The following is a 23,135-nucleotide window of genomic DNA, read 5'->3' as shown; positions in this document are numbered from 1 at the left end:
AATAAAAATAAGCAAACACGCAAGCAGCTGCCATCGATCATGGTAAAACAGGTTTTGGAATGAAGGCAACACATAACCTGGGAAAATATTTGAATTGCACCTTAAAAAAACAAATCGAGGAAACAAGGTATCAAGACTGCCACAAAACTATCTTATTCTGAGGGGCGCAGAAATCCACAAAAACATGTCTCAAATGCGATGATGAGGGTCACATTAACAACGGGTGCAATAGGGATCGTAAATTTCTGCCATGCAGAGAAAAGCCATATCACAGGCACCAGTAAATGTCCGACGAGCAAAAGGCGATTTCAACTATCTGTAAATGAATTTCCTGCAGCTGAACTCCGGTATCAAAGGGTAGTATAGGTTCCAGGGCGAAAAGTGGATTGGTACACAAGATGGAGTATAAAACCTGGGACACTCCTGCTGAACCAACGTCAGCAGCTCTACTACCAAACCCTATCTCCACCTCCACGTGGTCACCGCTGGGAGCTCTTTCTTAACGAAAAGCTGCAGACGGAGAAGGATGAAGGCGAGTCTCCCGCACCTAAAAACGGGACAAATTGTACCAAATGGTCCTCCAGGTTGGGAGCTGGGTACGGCTGACAACCCTACATGGAAAACAACTTGTTACGAAGCCACAACAGGAGCCTCGGACTGGGTGGATTTTACAACGACGAACGCGACAACGAAAAAGCAATAACGATTTGCGGATTTTCTTATGGAACGTGCGCTCCCTGTACAGAGATGGAGCCGCCAAGCCGCTAGTCGATAATCTGTCCTAATATAAGGCCCATTTAGCAGCATTGCAGGAGATGCGTTGGACAGGGACTGGTTTCCTGGAGAAAAGCCGCTATACCATATATTATAGTGACCATCCAGTCAACCATGTGCTCGGAGTAGGTTTGGGAGGGAAATTTAGAAACATAAGCCTCATTAACGTTCATGCCCCTACAGAAGAGACTGCAAAGTCGGAGAAGGATACCTTCTACGAGGCAGTAGAACGAACCCTCCAAACCTGTCGCAGATATGATATCAAAATCATTCTTGGCGGTTTTAACAGTCAAGTAGGGACGCAGCCCGTATTCAGGCGAAACGTTGGCTCTCATAGCTTACATCAAAATACAAATGATAGCGGACTGCGGATTATTCAATTAGCACTATCACACGAAATGGCTGTTGGAAGTACCTGGTTTGGGTGGAAAGCGATCCACAGACAAATGTGCCCCTCTCCAGGTGGGACGAATTTCAATCAAATTGGCCACGTGTGGATCGAACGCCGCCACCTCTCAGCCTTGATGAATATCAAAGCATATAGGGGGCCAATATAGACTCGGACCACTATCTCGTTGGGATGGTGCTCCGAGCTCGAATAACAACACCGCCCAGAATCCCTTCTGGCAATCAGGTAAGAGTTAACACTGAAGTCATCCACAACATAGCCCTCCGCAATACCTATAAGAAGGAAACGGATGCCGCAATAACCGCAGTCAACAGAGATCCTGGAGATGAAGCATCAACAAATGATCTTCACAATCACCTGAATAACGTTAGCATAAATACGGCCACAAACATACTTGGCACCAGCCGCAAAAAGAATCCGAACGGCTGGTTTGACGATGAATGTAAGGTAGCAACAAAACGGCAGAACGAGGGTACGTGCAGTCATTTATCACGAACTCCATCGAGCGGAGAAGCGACTTCACAGACGGAAAAAGGAAGCCTGGGAGAACCAACAGGTCTGTGAACTAGAAAAGTACATGGAGCAACCGCACCAGGCGCGGGAGTTTTACTAACAAGTCAGCAGGATGAAGCCTTACACACCTCGATGTTCATCCTGCCGAAACAAAGAGGGAAATCTTATTTCCGACAGAATGGGCATATTGTAGAAATGGCTTGGGTACTTTGATGAACTACTAAAGAACCAAAACATCGGCGAGTTGGAGGTCCCGCCAACTAAGGCCGACGGATAAATGCTGCCACCACCAGGTATAGAAGAAACAATCCATGTAATTCATCATTAAAAATCATAAATCGCCAGGAGCCAATGGAATTACAGCCGAATTGGTTAAATATGGAGGCGACCAGTTACACCAAGTGGTTCATCAACTTGTGCTCAAGGTGTGGGATAGCGAATCATTGCCTGATGACTGGCAGAGAGGCATTATCTGTCTCATACGTAAAAAGGGGGACATCAGACAGTGCAGCAATTATAGAGGTATCACGTTGCTGAGTACCATCTATAAGATATTCTCCGCTATCTTGCTAGAGCGAATAGCCCCATGCGCCTACAACATCATTGACCCATACCAAAGAGGCTTCACTCCAGGCAAATCAGCAACACATCAAATTTTCGGTCTGCGGCTAGCGATGGAAAAACTGTTGGAATATGAACATCAGTTCTACTATCTATTCATCGACTTCAAAACCGCTTATGACAGCATAGCCAAGGTAAAACTGTACACGGCAATGAGAGAATTCTGTATTGCGACGAAATTGATAACACTGATTATGCTGACCCTGACCAATGTGCGAGACCAGATAAAAGCAGTAGGATCACTCTTGAGACCATCCAACAGCAATAATGGTTTAAGATAAGGGGATGCCATATCATGCGTCCTCTTTAATTTGGCACTCGAGAAAGTAATTCGTGATGCTGATGCTTTAAGTCCACCCAACTACTGCCCTATGCTAACGATATCGATATTATGGGAAGAACGAGCCGAGACATACAAACTGCCTTCATCCAGATCGAGCAGGCGGCAATTGTCTCGAGATCTTGGGCTGTACATCAATGAAAGCAAGACAAAATATATGGTCGGAACGTCAGCACCAGAAACCAAACAACCAACAACATCAAACTGCACTGGTCAAACGGGAAGAATAAAGGTAGAAGAATACAACTTTGAGACCGTTGATAATTTCTCCTATCTAGGGTCGAAAATCACAACCGATAACCGCTACGACGATGCAATCCGCGCACGGTTGTTGGCTGCCATAGGGTCTATTTCAGCTTACAAAAACTGTTTCGCTCAAAACGTCTCAACATAGGGTCCAAGCTCTTACTGTACAAGACTATGATCTTGCTAGTCCTTACGTATTCCTTAGAGACTTCACTCGGAGGTTCTTAGCAAGGAAAATTGCGAACTCTTGGCCGCTTGAAGAGAAGAATCCGCCGAAGAATTTTTGGCCCCTACATGAGGATGGACGATTCCATAGCCTACATTTCGGGCGAAATAGTTCTTGAAAGCTGAAATATCCTAACAGATTTCAACGTCGTACTTGTTTTCGGTTATGATTTTCGACCCTAGATTGGAGAAATTATTAACCATTGTTCTCTTCTATTTTGATCGTTCTCAGTTGTCACCATTTCTTATGTTTTCATGATGATCATCATCATCAACGGCGCAACAACCGGTATCCGGTCTAGGCCTGCCTAAATAAGGAACTCCAGACATCCCAGTTTTGCGACAAGGTCCACCAATTCGATACATCTATAAGCTGTCTGGCGTCCTGAACTACACCATCACTCCATCTCAGGCAGGGTCTGCCTCGTCTTCTTTTTTTGCAATAGATATTGCCCTTATAGACTTTGCGGGCTAGATCATCTTCATCCATACGTATTAAGTGACCCCACCGTAACTTATTGAGCCAGATTTTATCCACAACCTGATGGTCATGGTATCGCTCATAGATTTCATCATTATGTAGGCTACGGAATCGTCCATTCTTATGGGAGGTGCCAAAAATTGTTTGGAGGATTCTTCTCCCAAACGCGGCCAAGAGTTTTTCATTGTATATTACATTCGAAAATTCGAATATGATTTATGTATGAGTACAATGAATGTAGCCATTTTTGAGTATATTCATACACCTCTCTTGTACAGAACTTTGAAAGTTTTCTCAGTTCTTGTTACATAAGATATCACTTCCCCCTTTCATCAAAGCGTGAGTATGGTATTAGCATCGCAACGCCAGTCTAAGGGAGTAACTAAAGAATAACGTCCCCCAATTTTCCCAGAGTCCAGTAAGTAAAGAATCATCTGGAAGCCCACACTTTTTACATAGGAACGATGATTATCTGTGTAGTCAAATGATGTACTTAGTTGAAGATAGTTTGAAACCATTCTCACAATATATATCCCCACTTTTAATTTACAGCAAGCAAGATAATAATACATTAAATTACAATATCTGGAAAACTTAGTTCCTATGTAGTATATTAACTTCTCTCGATTCTCTCGACTCCAAGATGCATTCCACCTTTCGGAGCTAGTATTGGTTTCGCTGGGTCAAAAATTAGTGGGACTGCAGTCTTGGGGGATGGTTTGAACCGATAATTCCTTAATAAAGTGATAAGACCGATTCGTGTTTGCATCCGACCAAAACGTAACCCTACACAATTTCTAGGGCCATCACCAAAACTCAAGAATGACATAGGGTGCCGAGATTTTATTTGTTCTGGAGTAAAGCGATTTGGGTCGAATACTTCCGGGTTCGGGTATATTTCAGGATCATGATGAATACAGTATGCGGGGATCATAATTTCTTGTCCCTTCTCAATAATTATCTTCGTATTTGGTATTTTATAGTCTCCAGCAGCTTTCCTCCTAAGGAAAACGACCGGAGGATATTTGCGAAGAGCCTCTGTAGATGGAAAAGTGTGAAAAGTTCAAACAGATAAAATTCAATGAATATACTATTCGTACCACTTATTAGTTGATCAATGTATGTCATTTCTTGGACGGCCTCATAGGTCAATTTTCCTTCATGTTTCTTTAAAACTTCATCGATTTCCTGTCGGGCTTTTTCCTGGATATCAGGATTCAGGGCCAACTCATACAAAGAATATGTCATCGTTGTGGACGATGTTTCAAAACCGGCGATAAAGAATAAAAAGGCTTGCGCTGCGACCTCCTCTATAGTTAATTTTTTCATCTGATTAGAGCTTTCATCGTCAATGCTCTCCCCGTTTTTCAGTTGGATTAGGAAATTCATGAAATCATTCCGTTTAACATTATTTTTCTCGCGATAATCGATTGTTTCACGAACTGTATTTAGAAAAAACTCAGTTAGTTCTGCTGCAAACACCTTAACATGCAGCTTCCTTGCTATATTCGGATAATGAAGAGCTAACATTATTTTTGGTCCAACTTTGATGTCTTCGAACACCTTCCTTCCATAATAACGAAATACAGAATTTGGGTCTTTCAAACTGTTACATTCTATTCCAAAAGCACAAGAACCAATCACATCTGTTGTGAATCTGGCGAGTAAATCTCGGATTTCCAGCTCTGCCTCCGGCTTAACAATATCTGCAAGAGTAGCGTTGAATTGATTCGCTACTTCAACCACTGTTGGGAACATGAACTTCATCTTGCCAGAGGTGAATGTCGGAGATAGTTTCGTGCGTAGAAATTTCCATTTTTCTCCATCCACGGCGAACATGTGGGCAGTCAAGGGATCATCTGCTTCATTGTGATATCCCCCGCGTTCATGAAAATTACTAAAGTCTTTCACCAGGATGCTCTGAATGAAGTCGAGGCTTGTTGGGATAATTATTGGCTTCGTTAGCATATAGGCACCCACGAAAGGGTCTTCATTTTTATGCTTGTAGATCTTGATAGTGAAATCTTTAAAATGCTCCTTCCGAATTGATAAATTTCCAAGGGGAAATGTCGGTTCAACATAATTCACGCCACGGTCTTTCCAATACGAATATTTTTTCTTGAAATAAATGAAAATTAGTGACACAATACTAATGAAAGACCACAGAACAACAGAAAAAGTGTCCATCTCGGCTGGAGCTAAATGAGAACTAGCGCCGCGTAGTAAAATTTTCCCTGTTAAAGTCCAATTTTTCTATGCATAGAGTTGAGATCATTATCATATCAAACTTTCAAAGCACGCACAACGCGTTGTTTTGATTTCTAGCACTGTGAGACCAGTTTGACGAGTATAATGTATGTACGTCTGTAAGTGCTAACTAAGTTTGTCAGTTTCTATTCTCATTTACCTCTCTCACCCACAGTGCAGCTTTTGGGGTCTCAATCTTGGTATGACCTTGCAATAGATCAAAGCTTCAATAGATATTGCTTGTTAAGGTTTTGTGTAAAACAAAACTGTCTATCTGTTTGCCTGTCACGCGCATTTTTCTCGGGGAAGGTTACAGCGATTCACACCAAATTTGGTAGAAAGGTGGGAACTGTGAACGCTCACGCCTACAGTGACTTACATGCAAAAGGGGGGTGCAAATTTCTTTTCATCAAATATAATGATGTGGAACATCAAATGAAAGGCCTTGGTTAGTACTTTCAGAAGCTGGTCTTGGTTTTGACATTTGTTGGAAAGGTGGGGAGTGCGGGGGCCAAAAGTGGTCATTTCATTAACGGACCCATTCTCAGAAACTACACAACCGAAAAATCAGGAGGCTCCCACTATATGGTGCCTAGGCTCCGAAAAACCCTCCATACCGATATCTGTTAAAATAAAGTTAATAATAGTATATTACTGCAATTTTTAGTAATTGGGTCAAGAACCCCCTTAAGGTCAGCCTAGCACCAGCAATGTAGGTCATGACATAGAGCATAATTCTATCAAGTTTGGTGGAAATCGCACCATTAGTAACAACGTTATAATAGGTCAAAGTTGTCGCTTCTTTGCATATATTAGATCATACGTACTAAATGGAACAAATGCACACTCAAATGATATATTATTATAAAAGAAATACCCAAAACCTTTCATACCTGAAGTATTCAGCTTCCGGTTTCCCGACTTGTCTATTTATATATTGAACTTGATACAGGAGCGCAATGGAAAAACAAGTCGGGGAATTGGAAGCTTGATGCTTCAGGTATAAAAGGTTTTGTGTTTACCTATGTGAGGAGCGATGAGAGTATGACAGTTCCGCGTGCACATAGTTAATAAGTCAGGAAACCGGGGAAAGCTGGGTGCTTCAGGTATGAGAGGTTTTGTGTATTCCTTTATGAAGCGATTTAAGTGTGCATTTGTCGCATTAGAACCTAGCACGTAATTTATGCATACATACATATGTGAGGATATCCACTTTCGCGTGATATTTACAATTAAAGTCTTAAACTTGCACAGAAACGGCAACTTTGACCTGTTATAGCTTTGTTACTAACGGCGTGATTTCTACCAAACTTGGAAAAATTATGGTCCATACTATAGCCTACATTGCTGCAAAATTTCGTGATTTTAGAATGCAACTAACGGGAGTTTCGCAGGCAATTATTAAAAATTATAGTAATATACTATTGTTAACTTTAGTTAAACAGGTATCGGTATGGAAGGTATTTCGGATCCTAGGCACCATACAGTTGCAACCTCCTAATTTTTTTCAGATTTTCCGGTTGGACCGTTTCTGAGAATGGCCCCGTTAAAGAAATGATCAGTTTCGACCCCACGCACTCCCCACCTTTCCAACAAATGTCAAAACTAAGAGCTTCGGAAAGTACTAACCGAGACCTTTCATTTAATGCCCCACATGACTATGTTTGGTGAAAAAAATATAGTCATTAAATAAATAATTTGATGGAAAGCACTGTATTGATAATAGCCAATAAGTGAGGAAACCGGTAGCTTCACGCTTAGGTGTATAAGGTTTTGTTTTTCCCCACATGAAGAACATAACGCAGCTTTCCACTGGCTGATAGCATCAACTCGAGATATTTAAATCACTCAGTTCTATTAGTGGCACCGACCTGCCCAGAACTAAGCGATTTAAATAACTCGGGTCAATGCTATCAGCCAATGAAGAACTGCGTAATGAAATTGCTTCACGCATTAACGCAAGCTGGATGAAGTGGCAATCCACAACTGGTGTTCCTTGTGATCGACGTATACAACGCAACGTCGCCCGTCCTGTCGATCTCTATGGTCCTGAGGGTTGACTGACTGTAAAGACAATGGACGGTATCTTCCGGTAATGGAGACGAAGATGTTGCGTTTGACTACTGGCGTGAAACGTTTTGATCATATCCGCAATCCATATGGGGTTGCACCGATTGTGGTGGCTTCTATAGTATGGTCACGTAATTCACACTAAAGAGAATTCACTTGCAAGATCGGTCTGAACATCGAAGTCGATGGTAAACGACCAAAAGGCTGGCCGAAACAACGGTGGCTTGATATGCTAGAAGGGGATTTAGAAGCCCCGCGATTACATCCGAGTCAGGCATTTGATAAACTAAAATGACAAAGCCGATCACGACGAGCCGACCCGGCTTGTGAAGAAGCAATGAGCGAATAACAGTTCCGTATCACATAGTTAAAAATTCCATTGCCCTCTATTTTCTTGAAAGCGATTTCAATAAATCATTTGTTGTATTGATAATTTTCAGACTCATACGCTTCACACTCGGAGTTTAATAATATTAGCAAATGTGGAGAACTTAACATGCAACAGATACAAGAATGGGCTAGGGAGAACTAGCGTTTTCATGAATGGAATTTTAATATTTCACTCGAAAGTCAATTATTGCCTTTAATTACGACGTCAGCAGCTAATTTGCTTTGGAAGTAGTTAAATTAGGGCGAAATTGCTAAGTTTCAACTGCTATAACTTTGGCGTTAATGAGTTTTATAAAAATAGTTCCTTTGTTTACTACAGTTCTTAAATAAAAATAATTAAATAAATTAAAGATTAAATTAAATAAAATTATTAAAAGAAAAAATTTTACAGTTTAACTATAGAATTTTAATTATTTAAAGGTAGGAAACACTTGTTTCGGACACAACATGCGTCTTTTCTTCAGTGCTGATTCTGTAATAATTTATTTTACTTAACTCTAAGGCTTATTTACCCCACCCCATTAGACTCATTAACGTATAACTAATATTTAATTAATTTTTCTGAAATTGTAATACCCCCTTGATTCTTCATCATCATCAACGGTGCAGCAACCGGTATCCGCTCTAGGCCTGCCTTAATAAGGAACTCCAGACATCCCGGTTTTGCGCCGGGGTCCACCAATTCGATATCCCTAAAAGCTGTCTGGCGTCCTGGCCTACGCCATCGCTCCATCTTAGGCAGGGTCTGCCTCGTCTTCTTGATTACTTACCCTATTTACCTGGAATAAGCTAGATGAACAATTGCCCATATCGGTGTTCAACAACCTGGCGTTACTTTGTTTAAATATTTGTAGACTTTCTGCGGCATCTAGTTTGTGGAATTTATGTATTTTTTGTATAATATCCACGTTGTTCCATGAAATGTTATGACCGCTGTCTACTAGGTGTTTTGCGACTGCAGGCTTAACATATCGTAGTGGGTTTTTTGCTGCTAGATCCGCTTCTTTGGTATGCTCCAATTGCTTAGTTCTGGGCCTGTGATTTTATAGATCCCGCTCTCTTCCTCCTTGGATTGCGGATCCTTGCGCTCCTAAATCGCGTTTTAAGTAGCGCATGTCTGCTTGTTTGGTCAGCCTCTATTTTAAACGCATTACTGGCTTCCTGAACATATCGAGCTCGAGGTCTTCCCCGTTTCCAATTATTTTGATGTCCAGGAATGGTATTTCTCCCATTTGTTCAGTCTCCATGGTGAATATAATATTTTTATGGAGCTGATTGATTTTTTCTAGCAATCCATTCAACAGCGATTTGTCCAAGATGGCGTGTACATCATCCACATATCTAACCCAAAAAAGTGGGGATTATTCCACGCGGTTCCATTAGTTCCTGTTGATCTGTCATAAATTTTGCGCTTAATAGAGGGGAAAGTGGGTCACTCATTGTCGTGCCTGCGGGCAAAAAATCCGATCAGTTAAGTGCGCCCTACTTAATCTCGTGTAAGTTCGTTATTTTAATTTGAATTGACAAGCAGTTTTTTTTTTGCGTAAATACAAATGTGAGGAAAGTATTTATACCGTTGGATTGTACTTTCGCGCAGTGATAAGTTTTTGAAGTGCGTTAATTGAAAAAAAAATGGCAAACACACGTAAAATGAGTGATATCGACCAAGAAGAAATAATTACCTTATTTCATATAAAATATAGCACATTACAAGTATCGGTCGTTGTGGGCTTTAATCAGGCCTCTGTAGTTGACTTTTTAAAAAAATTCCGGGCCACAGACTGATGCGGAAATTCTGTCTACGGGATCGGTTCAAAAGTTCATCGGACATTAAAAAAGAGCTGAAGGATTCCATTGGGACAGTAATTGATGCATTAACGGTTCATCGGAGGCTCAGAGAGGGCGGATTTCATGGCCGACGTCTGGCAAAGAACACTTTTTTAAATGGAATACGGAAGGAACGCTATTTATGGGGAAAGGACCACAAAAATTGGACCCTGAAACAAGTGTAAACTGAAATACTCTCCGATGAATTCCAATTTAATATTTTTGGGTTAGATGGGATCCAGCACTTATGGAGAAGATCAGGTGAGCGATTCAGTGGAGAGTGTATTCAGATCGTAGTACACCAGAGGGTGAACAGGATGATCTGGAGCTGCGTTTCGTTTTATGCTGTGAAAGGACTTTCATTAATTGATCATACTGTCAATAACAGTCAATAGTGCAGCCTATAACCGAATCTTGGAGGAGCATCTGATACCTTGTATTGAAGAGCAATATCAGTACTTCAGTCGGGTCACCTTTCAGGACTATTCTGCGAACTTTCATAGGCCCCATATTGTAAGTAGTATTTTTTTTATTTTCTCCAGCTGTTTTATAAGAAATATTGGAGGTTTTCCAATTATTTAACCTTTTTTGCTTTGGAGGTGCGTAAGTTTCCGGTTCGAAAACTCAGTAGAGCAGCTGACTCGGTTGGGAACAGCACGGGTTTAAACCGCATAGAAAACTCTTGGGCACTAATGGGGAAAAAAGTAGCTGCACAGAAGCCGAAAAGCCAACATGAGCTTGATTTAATCATCTTAAGAATCTGAAATGATAAAGTTGTCCTGCATATTCTGCAGAATGTTATTTCATCAATACCTCCGAGGATTAGAGCCGTAATTAAGAACAAGTCGGGAAACCAGAACCTGGGCGCTTCAGGTATGAAAGGTTTTGTTTGCTTCTTCTGTAAGTATATTTGTGTGTAGAACTATCTCATTTGTACGTAACCCGTTATGTATATGCGTTTAGCATGTTAGAATTAGTACTTCGGGTTGTAAATTTACACGGTAAAGATAACTTTGAGCTACTGTGACTTTGTTCCTAATAGTATGATTTTGGTCAAACTTGGAGATAATATCTTTCATATTAAATTTTATACTACCACCAAGTTCTATAACTCTGGGAAAAACTGAAGGGGGATTTTACTCAATTTTCCCAAAAAGACTAATTTTGAATAAAAGTCCCTCCCGAAAAATTTTACATAGTTTTTTTTCTCCAACAACAATTTTTAGCCCAAAATATCAATGCACAAAAACACTCATATTTACTTTTATTTATCAGCTCGATATTTTTCTCAAAAATCAGATTTTCTTACTGATCGGATTTTTTTTTGCCCAGTGCTGTATTAACGCTAGCTTTGTACATTGTCGATTCTCCCTCTTTTCCTTGGTTGAGGTGCAGTATTCGTTGAGCCACGTTTCGAAGTTGTGTAGGACCTGTTTGACGGATATACTCGGAAAAAGTGCTTTCACATAAAACGAAACTAGGATTTGATGTTGACTAATTTTAGCATCCTTCAGCTACTCGACCACCTGGAAGCTGTTTTTATGGCATATTTGCTGCGATAGTCACCGATAGCGTTCACTTCTTGTAGTAACCATTTCACAATATTGTAGGTAGGGGAATTAGTATCCGCGATAATGTCCCGCGTTTCGTTACCATTTTAATATACCTTGGGTTTTATTCTGATCCTAGGCAAAGAAGGATTAAGCATACGTAATTCGGCTATGTTCCTGACAAGGTCAACACATTCCCTTAGTGTTTTCTCCAGTCTTTTGATCGACTCAGTTAGAGGATTTGTTCTTAGTTTGAAAAAGTTGCCGGGGGGGAGCGTTTCAGTAAATTTCTAAAAGTTAATAATACTATTGGTAAGTTTATTTGTGCAGGTATCGGAATGGGATATATTCTGAGGCCCAGATTTGCGATGAGTGCCACCCTGATTTTTTTCGGATTTTTGGGGTGCGTAGTTTACGAAAATGAGTCCTGTCTCACTTTAGGTGTATACATTTTGACTCTTTACTCGCACATTTTGTAATTCACGTCGAAACTAATAGACATAATAACAGATTCGAAAATTACTACCCACATGAATATATTTGATGAAAAAAAATTTTACATCCCCCTTTTACATGTAATAATAATAATAATCATTGGCGCAACAATCCATGTTGGATCATGGCCTTGAAGTGTGTTAGAGCACTTCATTCAAGACCGTAACGGTACACTTGGAGGCAATGTGGTCAGCATTGCGCTCGACCGAGTTTATTACCCTGATTTGACTCAGGTACTCATTCACAGCTGAGTCGACTGGTATCCGACGTCAAGCCACGATACAAATCCCACTGCCACCAGTGAGATTTGAACCGCGGCCTTCAGTATGATAACCCAGTGCTCTAACCACTGAGCTATTCGGACTACACTTTTACATGTAGCCTCCCTTTAAACTCAAGTTGAATTTATGTCACTCACTGTATTTAATAGTTCCCATATGTCCATTTAGAGAAAAGTGCGTGTGACAGACAGACAGACAGTAAATCGATTTTAGTAAGGTTTTGTTTTACCCAAAACCTTACAAAGGGGATATCACGCAGTGCAGCAATTATAACGGTATAACGGTACTAAGAACCATCAATAATGCTATCAATGCTATCTTCCTAGGTCGTACAGCCCCATATGTCCATTCCAAAGAGGCAAATCTGCAACAGATCAGATTTTCTCTCTGCGGCAAGCGGTGGAAAAACTGTTGGAATATGGACATCACTTGCACCATTTTTTCATACACTTTAAGGCCGCCTACGATAGTATAGCCAGGGTAATACTGTACACGGCCATGGAAGAATTTGGTTTCCCGAAATGGATAAGACGCTATGAGTGATAACATGACCGTCTGATTGTGGATAAAATTCGGCTGAATAGTTTGCGGTGGGCGGGTCACTTAATCCGTTTGGATGAAGATAATTTGACCGCAAAAGTCTATAAAGGCAATATCTGTATTAGAAAAGGAAGGCGGGCCTGCCTAAGATGGAGCGATGGTCAGGATGCCAGATAGCTTTTAGGGATTTGAATTGGTGGACCTCGGCGCAAACCATCATCATTATTGGAGCGTTTGAAGGATTAAATATTTGAAAACGACCCAACTTGAAGGAAAAGAAAGCGCTGTTTTGGCAAACAATACACCGTGTCACAAATCAATGAAAACGATGTCAAAATTGTATGAATTGGGTTTCGAATTACTTCCGTATCCATCATATTCTCCAGATCTGGCCCCTAGCGATTTTTGTTCTTCTCAGACTCAAAGAGAATGCTCGCTGGAAATAAATTTAGTGTCGAGGAGGCTGAAAACAGATCGTACTATTAAAATGGGGTCCAAAAATTATATGAACGCTTGTATCGCCTCAAAGATAACTATATTGAATAATAAAATCACATGTCAAAAAAAAATTCTTTTCTATCTTAGCCTATGAATTATTCAAGCCAACTTTATAATATTTTTCAGTTTTTCTCGACTCCAAGATACATTCCACCTCTCGGAGTGAGTATGGTCATGTCTGAGTCATAAATTAATGGAATTACAGTTTTGGACGACGGTTTAAATCGATAATTATGTAACAACGTGATTAACCCAATCCTTATCTGCATTTTTGCAAAACGCATTCCAATGCAATTTCTAGGTCCATCACCAAAACCTAAGAAAGACATTGGATACCGCTTTCTTGTCTGCTCTGGTGAAAAACGTGTTGGGTCAAAAGATTCTGGATTCATATATATTTCTGGATCATGATGGATACAATAAACTGGAATCATTATTTCCTGCCCTTTTTCAATGATTGTTTTTGTGTTGGGTATCTGGTAATCTTGGGCTGCTTTTCTGATGAGAAATACCGCTGGTGGATACTTGCGAAGAGCTTCTGTGGATGCAAAAGGAAGGAATTCATATCAGCAAAATTAAATCAATTAATTAAACGTACCATTTATTATTTGGTCAATGTATGTCATCTCCTGGATTGCTTCGTAGGTAAGTTTGTCTTCGTGTTTCGCCAATATATCCCTGATTTCTTGTCGAGCTTTTTCTTGAATCTCAGGATTCAACGCCAATTCATATAAGCAATAGGCCATTGTTGTGGATGAAGTTTCAAATCCGCCAGCAAAAAACAGGAATGCTTGTGCAGCAACTTCTTTGATGGTCAATTTTCTCATCTGGTTTGCACTTTCATCGTCTATACTCTCGCCATTTTTCAATTGGATCAGAAAATTCATGAAATCGTTCCGTTTGACATTATTTTTCTCCCGATAATCAATTGTTTCTCGAACTGTGTTCATGAAAAAGTTGATCACTTCTTTCCGCGTCAGCGTAATATGCAATTTCTTTGCTAAATCCGGATACTGAAAAGCTAACAACAGTGTTCCAGCTCCGATTGGAGCATCTTCGAATATTTTCCTTCCATAATAGCGGAAAGCTGAGTTGGGATCTTTCAAACTATTACATTCTATTCCAAATGCACAAGAACCTATCACATCTGTGGTGAATCTGGCAAGCAGATCTCGGATCTCCAATTCCGACCCAAGTCCCGGTTTCACAACATTCGCGATAGTATCATTAAATCGATTCGCTACATCTACAACTGTCGAGAACATGAACTTCATTTTGCCGGATGTAAATGTCGGAGATAGTTTGGTACGTAGAAACTTCCACTTCTCTCCATCCACGGAAAACATGTGGGCAGCCAAAGGGTCATCTTCTTCATTCAAGTATGCTCCACGTTCATGGAAGTTACTGAAGTCTTTCACTAGGATGTTCTGAATGAAATCGAGACTCGTTGGAATTACTATTGGTTTCGCTATTATATAAGCGCCCACGAAGGGGTTTTCATTTTTATACTTGTAGACGCTGATAAGGAAATCTTTAAAATGCGCTTTCCGAGATGGTAAATTCCCCATGGGAAATATCGGCTCGGCATAATTCACACCGCGATCCTTCCAATACGAGTATTTTTTCTTGAAATAAATGTAAATCAGGGACACAATGCTAATCAAAAACCAGAAAACAATAGATAAAGAACCCATCTTGTCTGAAGCTTACTAAAAACTGCCACACAGTAGCTTGCTCTCTAGCTACAACCAATTTTTCGAGGCTTAAATGACGAACTTGCAAAGCGATAATACATACATACATAGGTCGTAATATCATGTTTCCGTAAGAATAAGTGGCCATTTAATCTATTATTACTATCTCATATCTATTCTCATATTCATATATGTATATTTTGGAATTTTCGAGTTTTGTTTTGAATTGGTGACCTCTAAATTAATCCGATTACTAATGGGAAAGTAATGTACCAATTTAAAAAACAAACAGAGAAGGGATAGTTACTCTTTTGGCGTTCCTTTTAGCACAACTTCTACTTAGACATTCAGACCAAATAGAATTACAGAGACCATTCCTTGTTAAGGTATTTTTTTCGTTTATATACATAGATACAATTGAACTTTTCACCACATACAATCAGCCATGGTAATATTCGTTCACGGCTTTACAGAAGAAATGAACGCACTAAACAAAGGGAAACAAGTCGGAATACCGGAAGCTCGCGCTTCGGGTATGAAGGTTTTGTGTTCATCTTATGTAAGAAATTTCAACGCACATATTTCTATCCGTATATAGCTACAAATCCAACATAATCCTTCATATTTTTCTAAACTACGAGACATACGTACATATTACAGCCATAGATATTAAGCTCACCCTAAACAAACAAACTGCCTATTTCCGAATATTGTACACATATATGCACGTATATAAATTGATCGTACCCATGTTTAGCACGCATATATTATATGTACATACACACATATAAATAACTAAAAAACTGAAACGAAATAATTCCCTGCGTCCCAATTCCTAAGAACTCTTTTCGTTATGGTACTGACGAATTGATATGTGATGATGACGTCATGCAGGTTGTAGAGTGCACGAGATTCTCAAAAAATTGTGAAGTTTCACCCCCTATAACTTTGTTAATAATAGTTGGGTTTTCTTCAAACTTGACCAAACTATGCATTATATTCTTCATTATACGCATGCCACGCATGTACTTCTGGGATGAACATAAGGGAGGGGGGGTGCCGGGTAAATTTCTAAAATGTAGAAATATACTATTATTAACGTTATTTCTGCAGATGTCGCAACCGGATATATTTTGAGACCTAGATTTCGTAGAGATGCACCGCTGTGATTTTTTTTTTCAGATTTTTCGGTTGGATAGGTTCTGAGAACGAGACCTGTTACATTTTTTGGGGGTCATATTTTGAGCCCTCACTCCTCTATGTTTCACCTAACATCACCTAACCAGTTTTGAAAAGTACTAATTGAGACCTTTCATTTGATACCCCACACGGCTCCATTCTGTGAAAAAAAAATAACTCCATTCACATTTATGGGGAGCCCCCCCCTTAAATGTAACACAAGATGGCGCCACTTACTGCATGAAAAGGGAACACCAGATTACACACTCTCACCAATTTTCGTGACAATTGGTTCAGCGGTTTCCGAGTAAATCGGGTGTGACCGACAGACAGACAGACGGACAGACATTTTTCTAATTAATTCTAGTCCCCAAGCCAAACAAACCTTTGGGTGAAGCTTCGTCCAACAGGCCGATATAATACGAAAAGCATGGCGGTCTCTCCGAAAATCAGTTTGGTTTTCGAAAGGGGAGGTCTACAACGGATGCACTTGTCCTAGTAGCTAAGACCGCACTTGATGAGGGCAAATGTTGTGCAGTGATTACACTTGATGTGAAGAATGCCTTCAATTCCGCTAGGTGGAGCAAGATACTTGAGTCCCTAATTAACTTAGGCGTGGGGAAGTACCTGGTGCGTATGGTTGCCTACTTCATAATCGATAGGATTCTGTGCTACGAATCAGATGAAGGAATGAAATCCAACCAAAAGACATGCGGGGTTCCTCAAGGGTCTGTCCTAGGACCACTCTTGTGGATTATTATGTATAACGGGGTACTGACCCTCGACCTTCCTACTGGTGTGGCCTCCATTGGTTTCGCGGATGATATTGGTGTGACGGTTGTTGCACGCCTTCTTGAGGAAGTCGAGCGCTATGCAAATGAAGCAGTCTATGAGATTAAATCCTGATTAGAGAATGCTGGTCTACAGCTCGCAGAGCATAAGACGGAAGTAGTACTTATTACCAAGCGGAGGAAGTGCACTTCCATGAAGATCAAAGTTGGAACGCAAACAATTTATTCTAAGCCTGCACTTAAGAACTTAGGTGTAATAATTGACCAGAGGTTAAATTTCAGATTGCATGTGGAGGGTGCAGCAACCAAGGCATAAAACATCGGAGCGCTGGTTGCGAGAATGCTACCAAATATAGGTGGCCCAAGGCCGAGCCGTCGACTCCTTATATCAAGGGTGGTCAGTTCGATCCTACTGTATGCAGCCCCCGTATGGGCAGATGCACTGGAAAATATAATAAGTAAGAAAAAGATTGGAGCTGCGTATCGCATTAGTGTACTCTGAACATGTTGCGCTTACAGAACAATTTCCAATGAAGCGGCTTGCGTGATAGCAGGAATGGTCCCGATTGAGATCCTGGCGAAAGAAATACAACGACTTTACAATCGGACGTACCTCACCGGAGAATCTCCTGCCCATCGGCGACAGTTCGCACGAGCTGAAACTGTCGCGGAATGGCAAGAGAAGTGGGACGAGTCAGAAAAAGGCCGCTGGACTCACAAAATCATATGGGATATCCGGAAATGGATCGAGCGACCTCACAGCGAAGCAGGCTTCGACCTAACTCAATTCTTGAGCGGACACGGAGGCTATCGAGCATATCTGTATCGATTTGGGCGTGATGATTCGCCATATTGCCCACAGTGTGCAAACATTCCAGAGAACGCAGAACATGGCTTTTTTCACTGCCCCAGATTCGCAACCCAAAGGGCTACATTAGAAGCTACAACCGTGGAGCACTCTACACCCGAAAATATCGTGGAGCTTATGGTGAAAGCCAAGGGGATATGGACCGAAGTGGAAAAAGTGATTACAGCCATCGGAAAGAAGCTTAGGCAGGAGGAAGTCATCCGAAAGAATGAACGCGAGAGGAACACGAATGTTGACATAAGCGCAGAATAAATTCTGATCCAGCCCCGCGACGTAATACCAAATGGGAGTCCCACGGGGAGAGTGGAAGGAGAAGGAGGTGGTTTTAGTGGGTAAGAGTCCCACATAACCGTGTGGCAGGAGCCTGCGGTAGCTTTTGAAGCTTTCCACCTTCCATCGGAAAAAAAAGAAAGACGGACAGACGGACAAACAGATACCGTCTCGATTCTAATAAGGGTTTCACATAAAACCTTAAAAAAGTTTAACTTGTGTTTTACGCTATTTATTGAAAAGAGAACTCCCTTTGCCTCGAGAATTTTACGTTGTTGTCATAGGCCGTTTTTCGCTTATACATCCGTAGTATGGTGGGTTAAGATAAGACAAAAGTTTTCTATGTAGACTAGCCACACTGCAAAGAAGTGTCTTTGAATATTACTAATGCCGTAAGCGGAACGTCTGGCGCAGCTCTAGATACATTACTCAATTTGCAGTTCTTGGATATATTTATTTAAAGCATAGCTATGAGAGCAGCTGATAGACTAATTCGCTTAGATCCATGGGGAAAAATGGTGGTGGGGTACAGAGCACTGAAAGGGTTATAAGGGGAACTAATCTGTTTGGTAGAAGATATGAGTTACTCTTAAACGTAGAAAAAACTGGGTGGTCCCAGATTAATGCGTGGCGGGATATACGGAAGTCTTCTACACCTATGACTCAAAAACATAACAGGGCTCTACGGCGATAGCCAGACTGTACTGAGGGCAACAAATAGACCTTTCATCAGCTCTATTTCTAGATACAATACGGCGGAACTACTCTAGGTAAGAAAATGAAATCTCGTATGTCTTAGCAAAAGAAGATTCAATTTCCCCCATGCCGGGACCGGAACCAGCAATGGGAGTATCAGTGGCATTGGCTACTGCTGCTACCGAAACCTGGGAACAAGCTTCTTATAACGGCAGGTGGCAGAGCATTAATATTGCTAGATACACCAAACTTTTCCTGTCAGAACCTAACAAACTGCGGTAGTCGCGGCTTCGCGATGGAAGCGGAATCTCATTCGCTTTTTTTTAATATATTTGCTCAAACAATGCATTCTATAAAGTGTAATTACCTTAACTTTCCCCGCAGATTGCACATTATTGAATGCATTCGGGCGAATTGATCTAGACAGAGGGGAATGATTTACCGTATCCGTAGGCGCATATTGCTGCAACATGAACTCTCGGGGTCCAATCGTGTTCAAAGCGAGTGTAGCGGTATGGGGACAGCTGATCAACAGCCAGCGGGATTGTGAATTTGGTGAGCGAGACGGTGGATGACAGGAGTCTTCCAAGAACTAGCGGCTCGAAAATACAGGGATCACAGTGGGATTCTGAAAGGAAATTGACGAGCGAGGGGATGGATATCGTGGAGGCGTAGTCGGAAAGTCACGGAAGTTTTACGAGCTATTATTAATATTCTGTTAAGGGAAAGTCGCAATGCGTCCTTAAAGAACTATTGTGCCCCTTTTACTGGTTATAGTGTAACTATTGATCATAGTATCTCAAGCAGGCATATAACCGTTAGGAGTTTTAGTATGTTCCCTACTTCCAAATCTTTCAGCTTTACATCTGGTATTAAGTGTTCTCCCAGATGCCTCGACCTACTTTGCACAAGTGCCGGACACTGTTCTAGGACGTGTGTAGAGGTTTCGCCATACTCCTCACAAACCCTGCAGGCAGTGTCCGTAGATATCCTTAGCTTCTCTATTTGATAGTTCAGCCGACAATGACCAGTGAGAATTCGCACTATGATTCGAAGGTTCTTTTTGGTGAGGTTTAAGCAATCCTTTGTCCCCCAATAAGCACCCTGGACTGCTCCATCCCTGGTAGGCCCGCCCAATATAGTTCCCTCAACCGTTTCTCTTCATTTCTTAGATTCATAGCCATGAAACCGTTTCCGATTCCACAGAAGGGTTCTGGCCCATGTGAAGGCGTCCCTGCTCCCTTCTTGGCTAGTTCGTCCACTGCCTCGTTGCCTTCCAACCCAGCATGGCCTAGAACTCAAAGTATCCAGACCTTGTTGGACGAGCCGAGTGTATTCAGTCCCTCAAAGCATTCCCACACCAGTTTAGAGTTCACCTGGTTGGACTAAGTGCCTAGATAGCTGCTTGGCTTGGTGAGGATAGCTATGTTCGGTCCCCTGTAGCTCCCTCGCAGATTGGAGAAGGCACATTTGTTTATGGCGTATATTTCCGCCTGGAATATGCTAGTGTACCTGCCCTCAAAGTACATTTTCTTTGGACCCATGACACCCGCTCCCTCTACTGCGAGGAATCCGTCAGTATATCAGTTGCTGGTTTGAGCCGTATGTCGCAGCAACGCTCTCCCAGTTTGCCTTGTTACTCCAACGTGTTTCAAACTTCTTATCGAAGTGAAACCTCATTGCCATGTTACCCCTTGGTATCAGTAATTTGGGATACCGTCTAGAAAGAATATCACTCTTCCTTCGATTTAGGCAGCTCCCCGCCTCACTCATACTACCGACCATCCTGAATAATGCCCTCCTTGCCTGCATCTGTATGTGCAGATGGAGAGGGGTTACTCCCAGAAGGACCTCCAGGGATGCCATTTGTCATGTCTTCACTGATACACACGCAAGCCAGTCTTTGGAATTTGTGTAACTCCCTGGCTTGTGTACTGGGTTCAGGTCTATCTGCCCAGATTACCGCCCCATAGATAATTATTGGCCTCATTATTGTAGTATATAACCAAAGTAGTATTTTCGGACTGTAACCCCATTTTTTTCCTGCTATGGACCTACAAGTCAATAGAGCCCTCGTGGCGTTCCGACAAGTGTTTCCGACATGTGTCTTCCAGAGTAATTTTTGGTCTAGCGTAATTCCCAAATATTTGACCTATGTTTGTCGTTTCACCTTCATATCATGTAATCTTATGGCTCTCAGGTCATCAAGCTTCCGCCTCCTAGTGAATGGTATTATGGTGGTTTTGGCTGGGTTGATCGGCAGTCCCATCTTCCAACAGCAGGCCCTAGTAACCCTTAGTTTGGATTCTATCATATAGGGTATCTTCATATTTACCTCTACAGATTAAAACAATGTTGGCCGCGTAACTCTGGACTTTTTCTTCTTTTTCTTCAGCCTTTGTTCCGTTCACAAGCGGGGTCAGCTTATCGTGATCGGTTTCGCCATTTGGCTACATCGAATGCCTGATCTGGGTGCAATTTCGAGACTTTTAAATCCCCATCCAGCGTATCAAGCCACCGTTGTTAAGGTCTGCTTTTTGGTCGTTTACCATCGACTTCGATGTTCAGACCAATCTTGGCAAGTGAATTCTCGTTAGCACGAATTACGTGACCATACCATCGAAAACACCTCTCTCGCAATTTTTCCCCGATCGGTGCAACCCCATAACGATCGCGGATATCCTCATTTCGGATGTGATCAAAACGTGTCACGCCACTAGTCCAACGTAACATCTTCGTCTCCATTACCGCAAGACGCCGTTCATTGTCTTTTATAGTTGGCCAACACTCAGAACCATAGAGAGCAACAGGACGGACAACATTGCGGTAAATTTTAGATTTGAGACGTTCGTTGACACGTCGATCACAAAGAACACCAGTTGTGAAACGCCATTTCATCCAGGTGGCGTTAATGCGTGATCAATTTCATAACGCAGTTCTCCACTGGCTGATACCATTGACCCGAGGTATTTAAATCGTGCAGTTCTGGGCAGATCACTCCGCTGACAGTGATTGTGTCTGTTTCATGGGGACCGTTTTGCACGAGGCGATTATTCCATTTTTGGACAAGTTGCTCAAGATCTCTTTGGTCATTAGACGCTAGGAAAATATCTGCATTAAGCAGTGCATAGGACACTATATGTTGGATGCCTATTGTTACAGTATCCATAATAAGAACAAATGGTAGTGGTGAGAGGGCACTCCCTTAATTAACACCGACTGAGCTACGAAGCGGTTTTAATACACCAGCTTCGAAGTTCCCTTTTCAGATCGTGGTAGAGTAACTTAACAGTGTGCCGAAGTTTTTTTTGATACTAGATGTTTCCACAGAGCATGACAGAGGAACTCGTGGCACATGGTCAAATGAGGGTGCATCTGTAGTTCCGCAGTTCTTCACATACCCGGCTTTATTTGAACGATGTAGCGAACACAGTTGTCAAGAATGCGTTCAAAAATCGCCACGGTGTGGGACAGCAACAGGATGGGACATTCTGCAGGATCATATTTCTTTATCGGTGTTGAAACCGTGGTGTTTTCTTGTTCATCAGATGGCGTTCTACCTTCCTCAATAACCCGATTGATGAACTCCCTGAACCACAGTGTTGGTACCCATTCTAAGTGTTGCAGAGCACAGGCGCGATGTTGTCAGGTTGTGTTGCCTGCTTCAATTTCATTCGTTTGATTGATTTCTCGATTTTGGTTTGCACTGAGAGGTGAAATTGCTCAAAATACTGCAGGGTTTGTGGAAATACAGGATGGGCAAATTCTTCCGTTGTAATCTCTTCGAGATATTTTGGCCATCTATCCGTCGCGGCTTGTCGGCCGGTGAGCAAAATACCATTCTTTTTCTTAGCGCAATACAAGTATTGAGTTTTAGCAGCTCGATAAAGACGTTTCTGCCATCCCAAGTGCCCAGTTTTTCGTAAAGATATTTGTAATGGGCCGTTCAGGTAATAGTGATCGTTTTCTTTGCTTTCCTATTGGCATTCTTGTAAAATTGCCAATTGGCCAGCGTTTTATTATCGAGAATCTTGCGATAGAAGCGTTTCTTTTCCCGGGCTTTCATTTGGACATCATCTTTCCAAAGCCAAGTAACTTGGTGACCCCAGGAGCTGCATAGACCCCTTTGT

General features: G+C 41.6%; 2 protein-coding genes across 3 annotated transcripts in view; both read right to left on the bottom strand.

Annotated features, from left to right (window-relative positions):
* LOC119646752 (probable cytochrome P450 6a14) overlaps window positions 1-5,834 on the bottom strand; it is a 92,475-nt gene extending 86,641 nt beyond the window's left edge. Inside the window, exons 1-2 of one of the 2 annotated variants that reach the window (XM_038047330.1) lie at window positions 4,710-5,832; window positions 4,130-4,647 (exon numbers count right to left, since the gene is read on the bottom strand). In XM_038047330.1, coding sequence (XP_037903258.1) covers window positions 4,223-4,647; window positions 4,710-5,796 — 1,512 coding nt within the window. In that variant the 5' untranslated portion in view covers window positions 5,797-5,832 and the 3' untranslated portion in view covers window positions 4,130-4,222. Of the gene's footprint in view, window positions 1-4,129; window positions 4,648-4,709 lie in introns of those variants that run through there. The other variant, XM_038047332.1, reaches the window with a different exon arrangement.
* Window positions 5,835-13,614: 7,780 nt separating this feature from the next.
* LOC119646755 (probable cytochrome P450 6a14) lies at window positions 13,615-15,235 on the bottom strand. Its single transcript, XM_038047334.1, has 2 exons — window positions 14,106-15,235; window positions 13,615-14,045 (listed from the first exon to the last, which is right to left on the bottom strand). Exons 1-2 carry the CDS (start codon window positions 15,199-15,201, stop codon window positions 13,630-13,632), a joined length of 1,512 nt encoding a protein of 503 aa, XP_037903262.1. The 5' UTR covers window positions 15,202-15,235; the 3' UTR covers window positions 13,615-13,629.
* Between the last annotated feature and the right edge of the window lie 7,900 nt (window positions 15,236-23,135).

This window comes from Hermetia illucens, chromosome 1 (assembly GCF_905115235.1).
Source record: "Hermetia illucens chromosome 1, iHerIll2.2.curated.20191125, whole genome shotgun sequence".
Classification (NCBI taxonomy): domain Eukaryota; kingdom Metazoa; phylum Arthropoda; class Insecta; order Diptera; family Stratiomyidae; genus Hermetia; species Hermetia illucens.
Note: the sequence above shows the minus strand (reverse complement) of the source record. Positions and strands in the feature narration are given on the sequence as shown.

What these genes read in the sequence shown, in the direction of transcription:
- LOC119646755 (XM_038047334.1), bottom strand. Translation starts at nt 15,201, where the DNA reads ATGGGTTCTTTATCTATTGTTTTCTGGTTTTTGATTAGCATTGTGTCC. An exon ending in CATTGACCAAATAATAAATG is followed by an intron (nt 14,046 to 14,105) that starts GTACGTTTAATT and finishes TTGCATCCACAG; the next exon opens with AAGCTCTTCGCAAGTATCCA.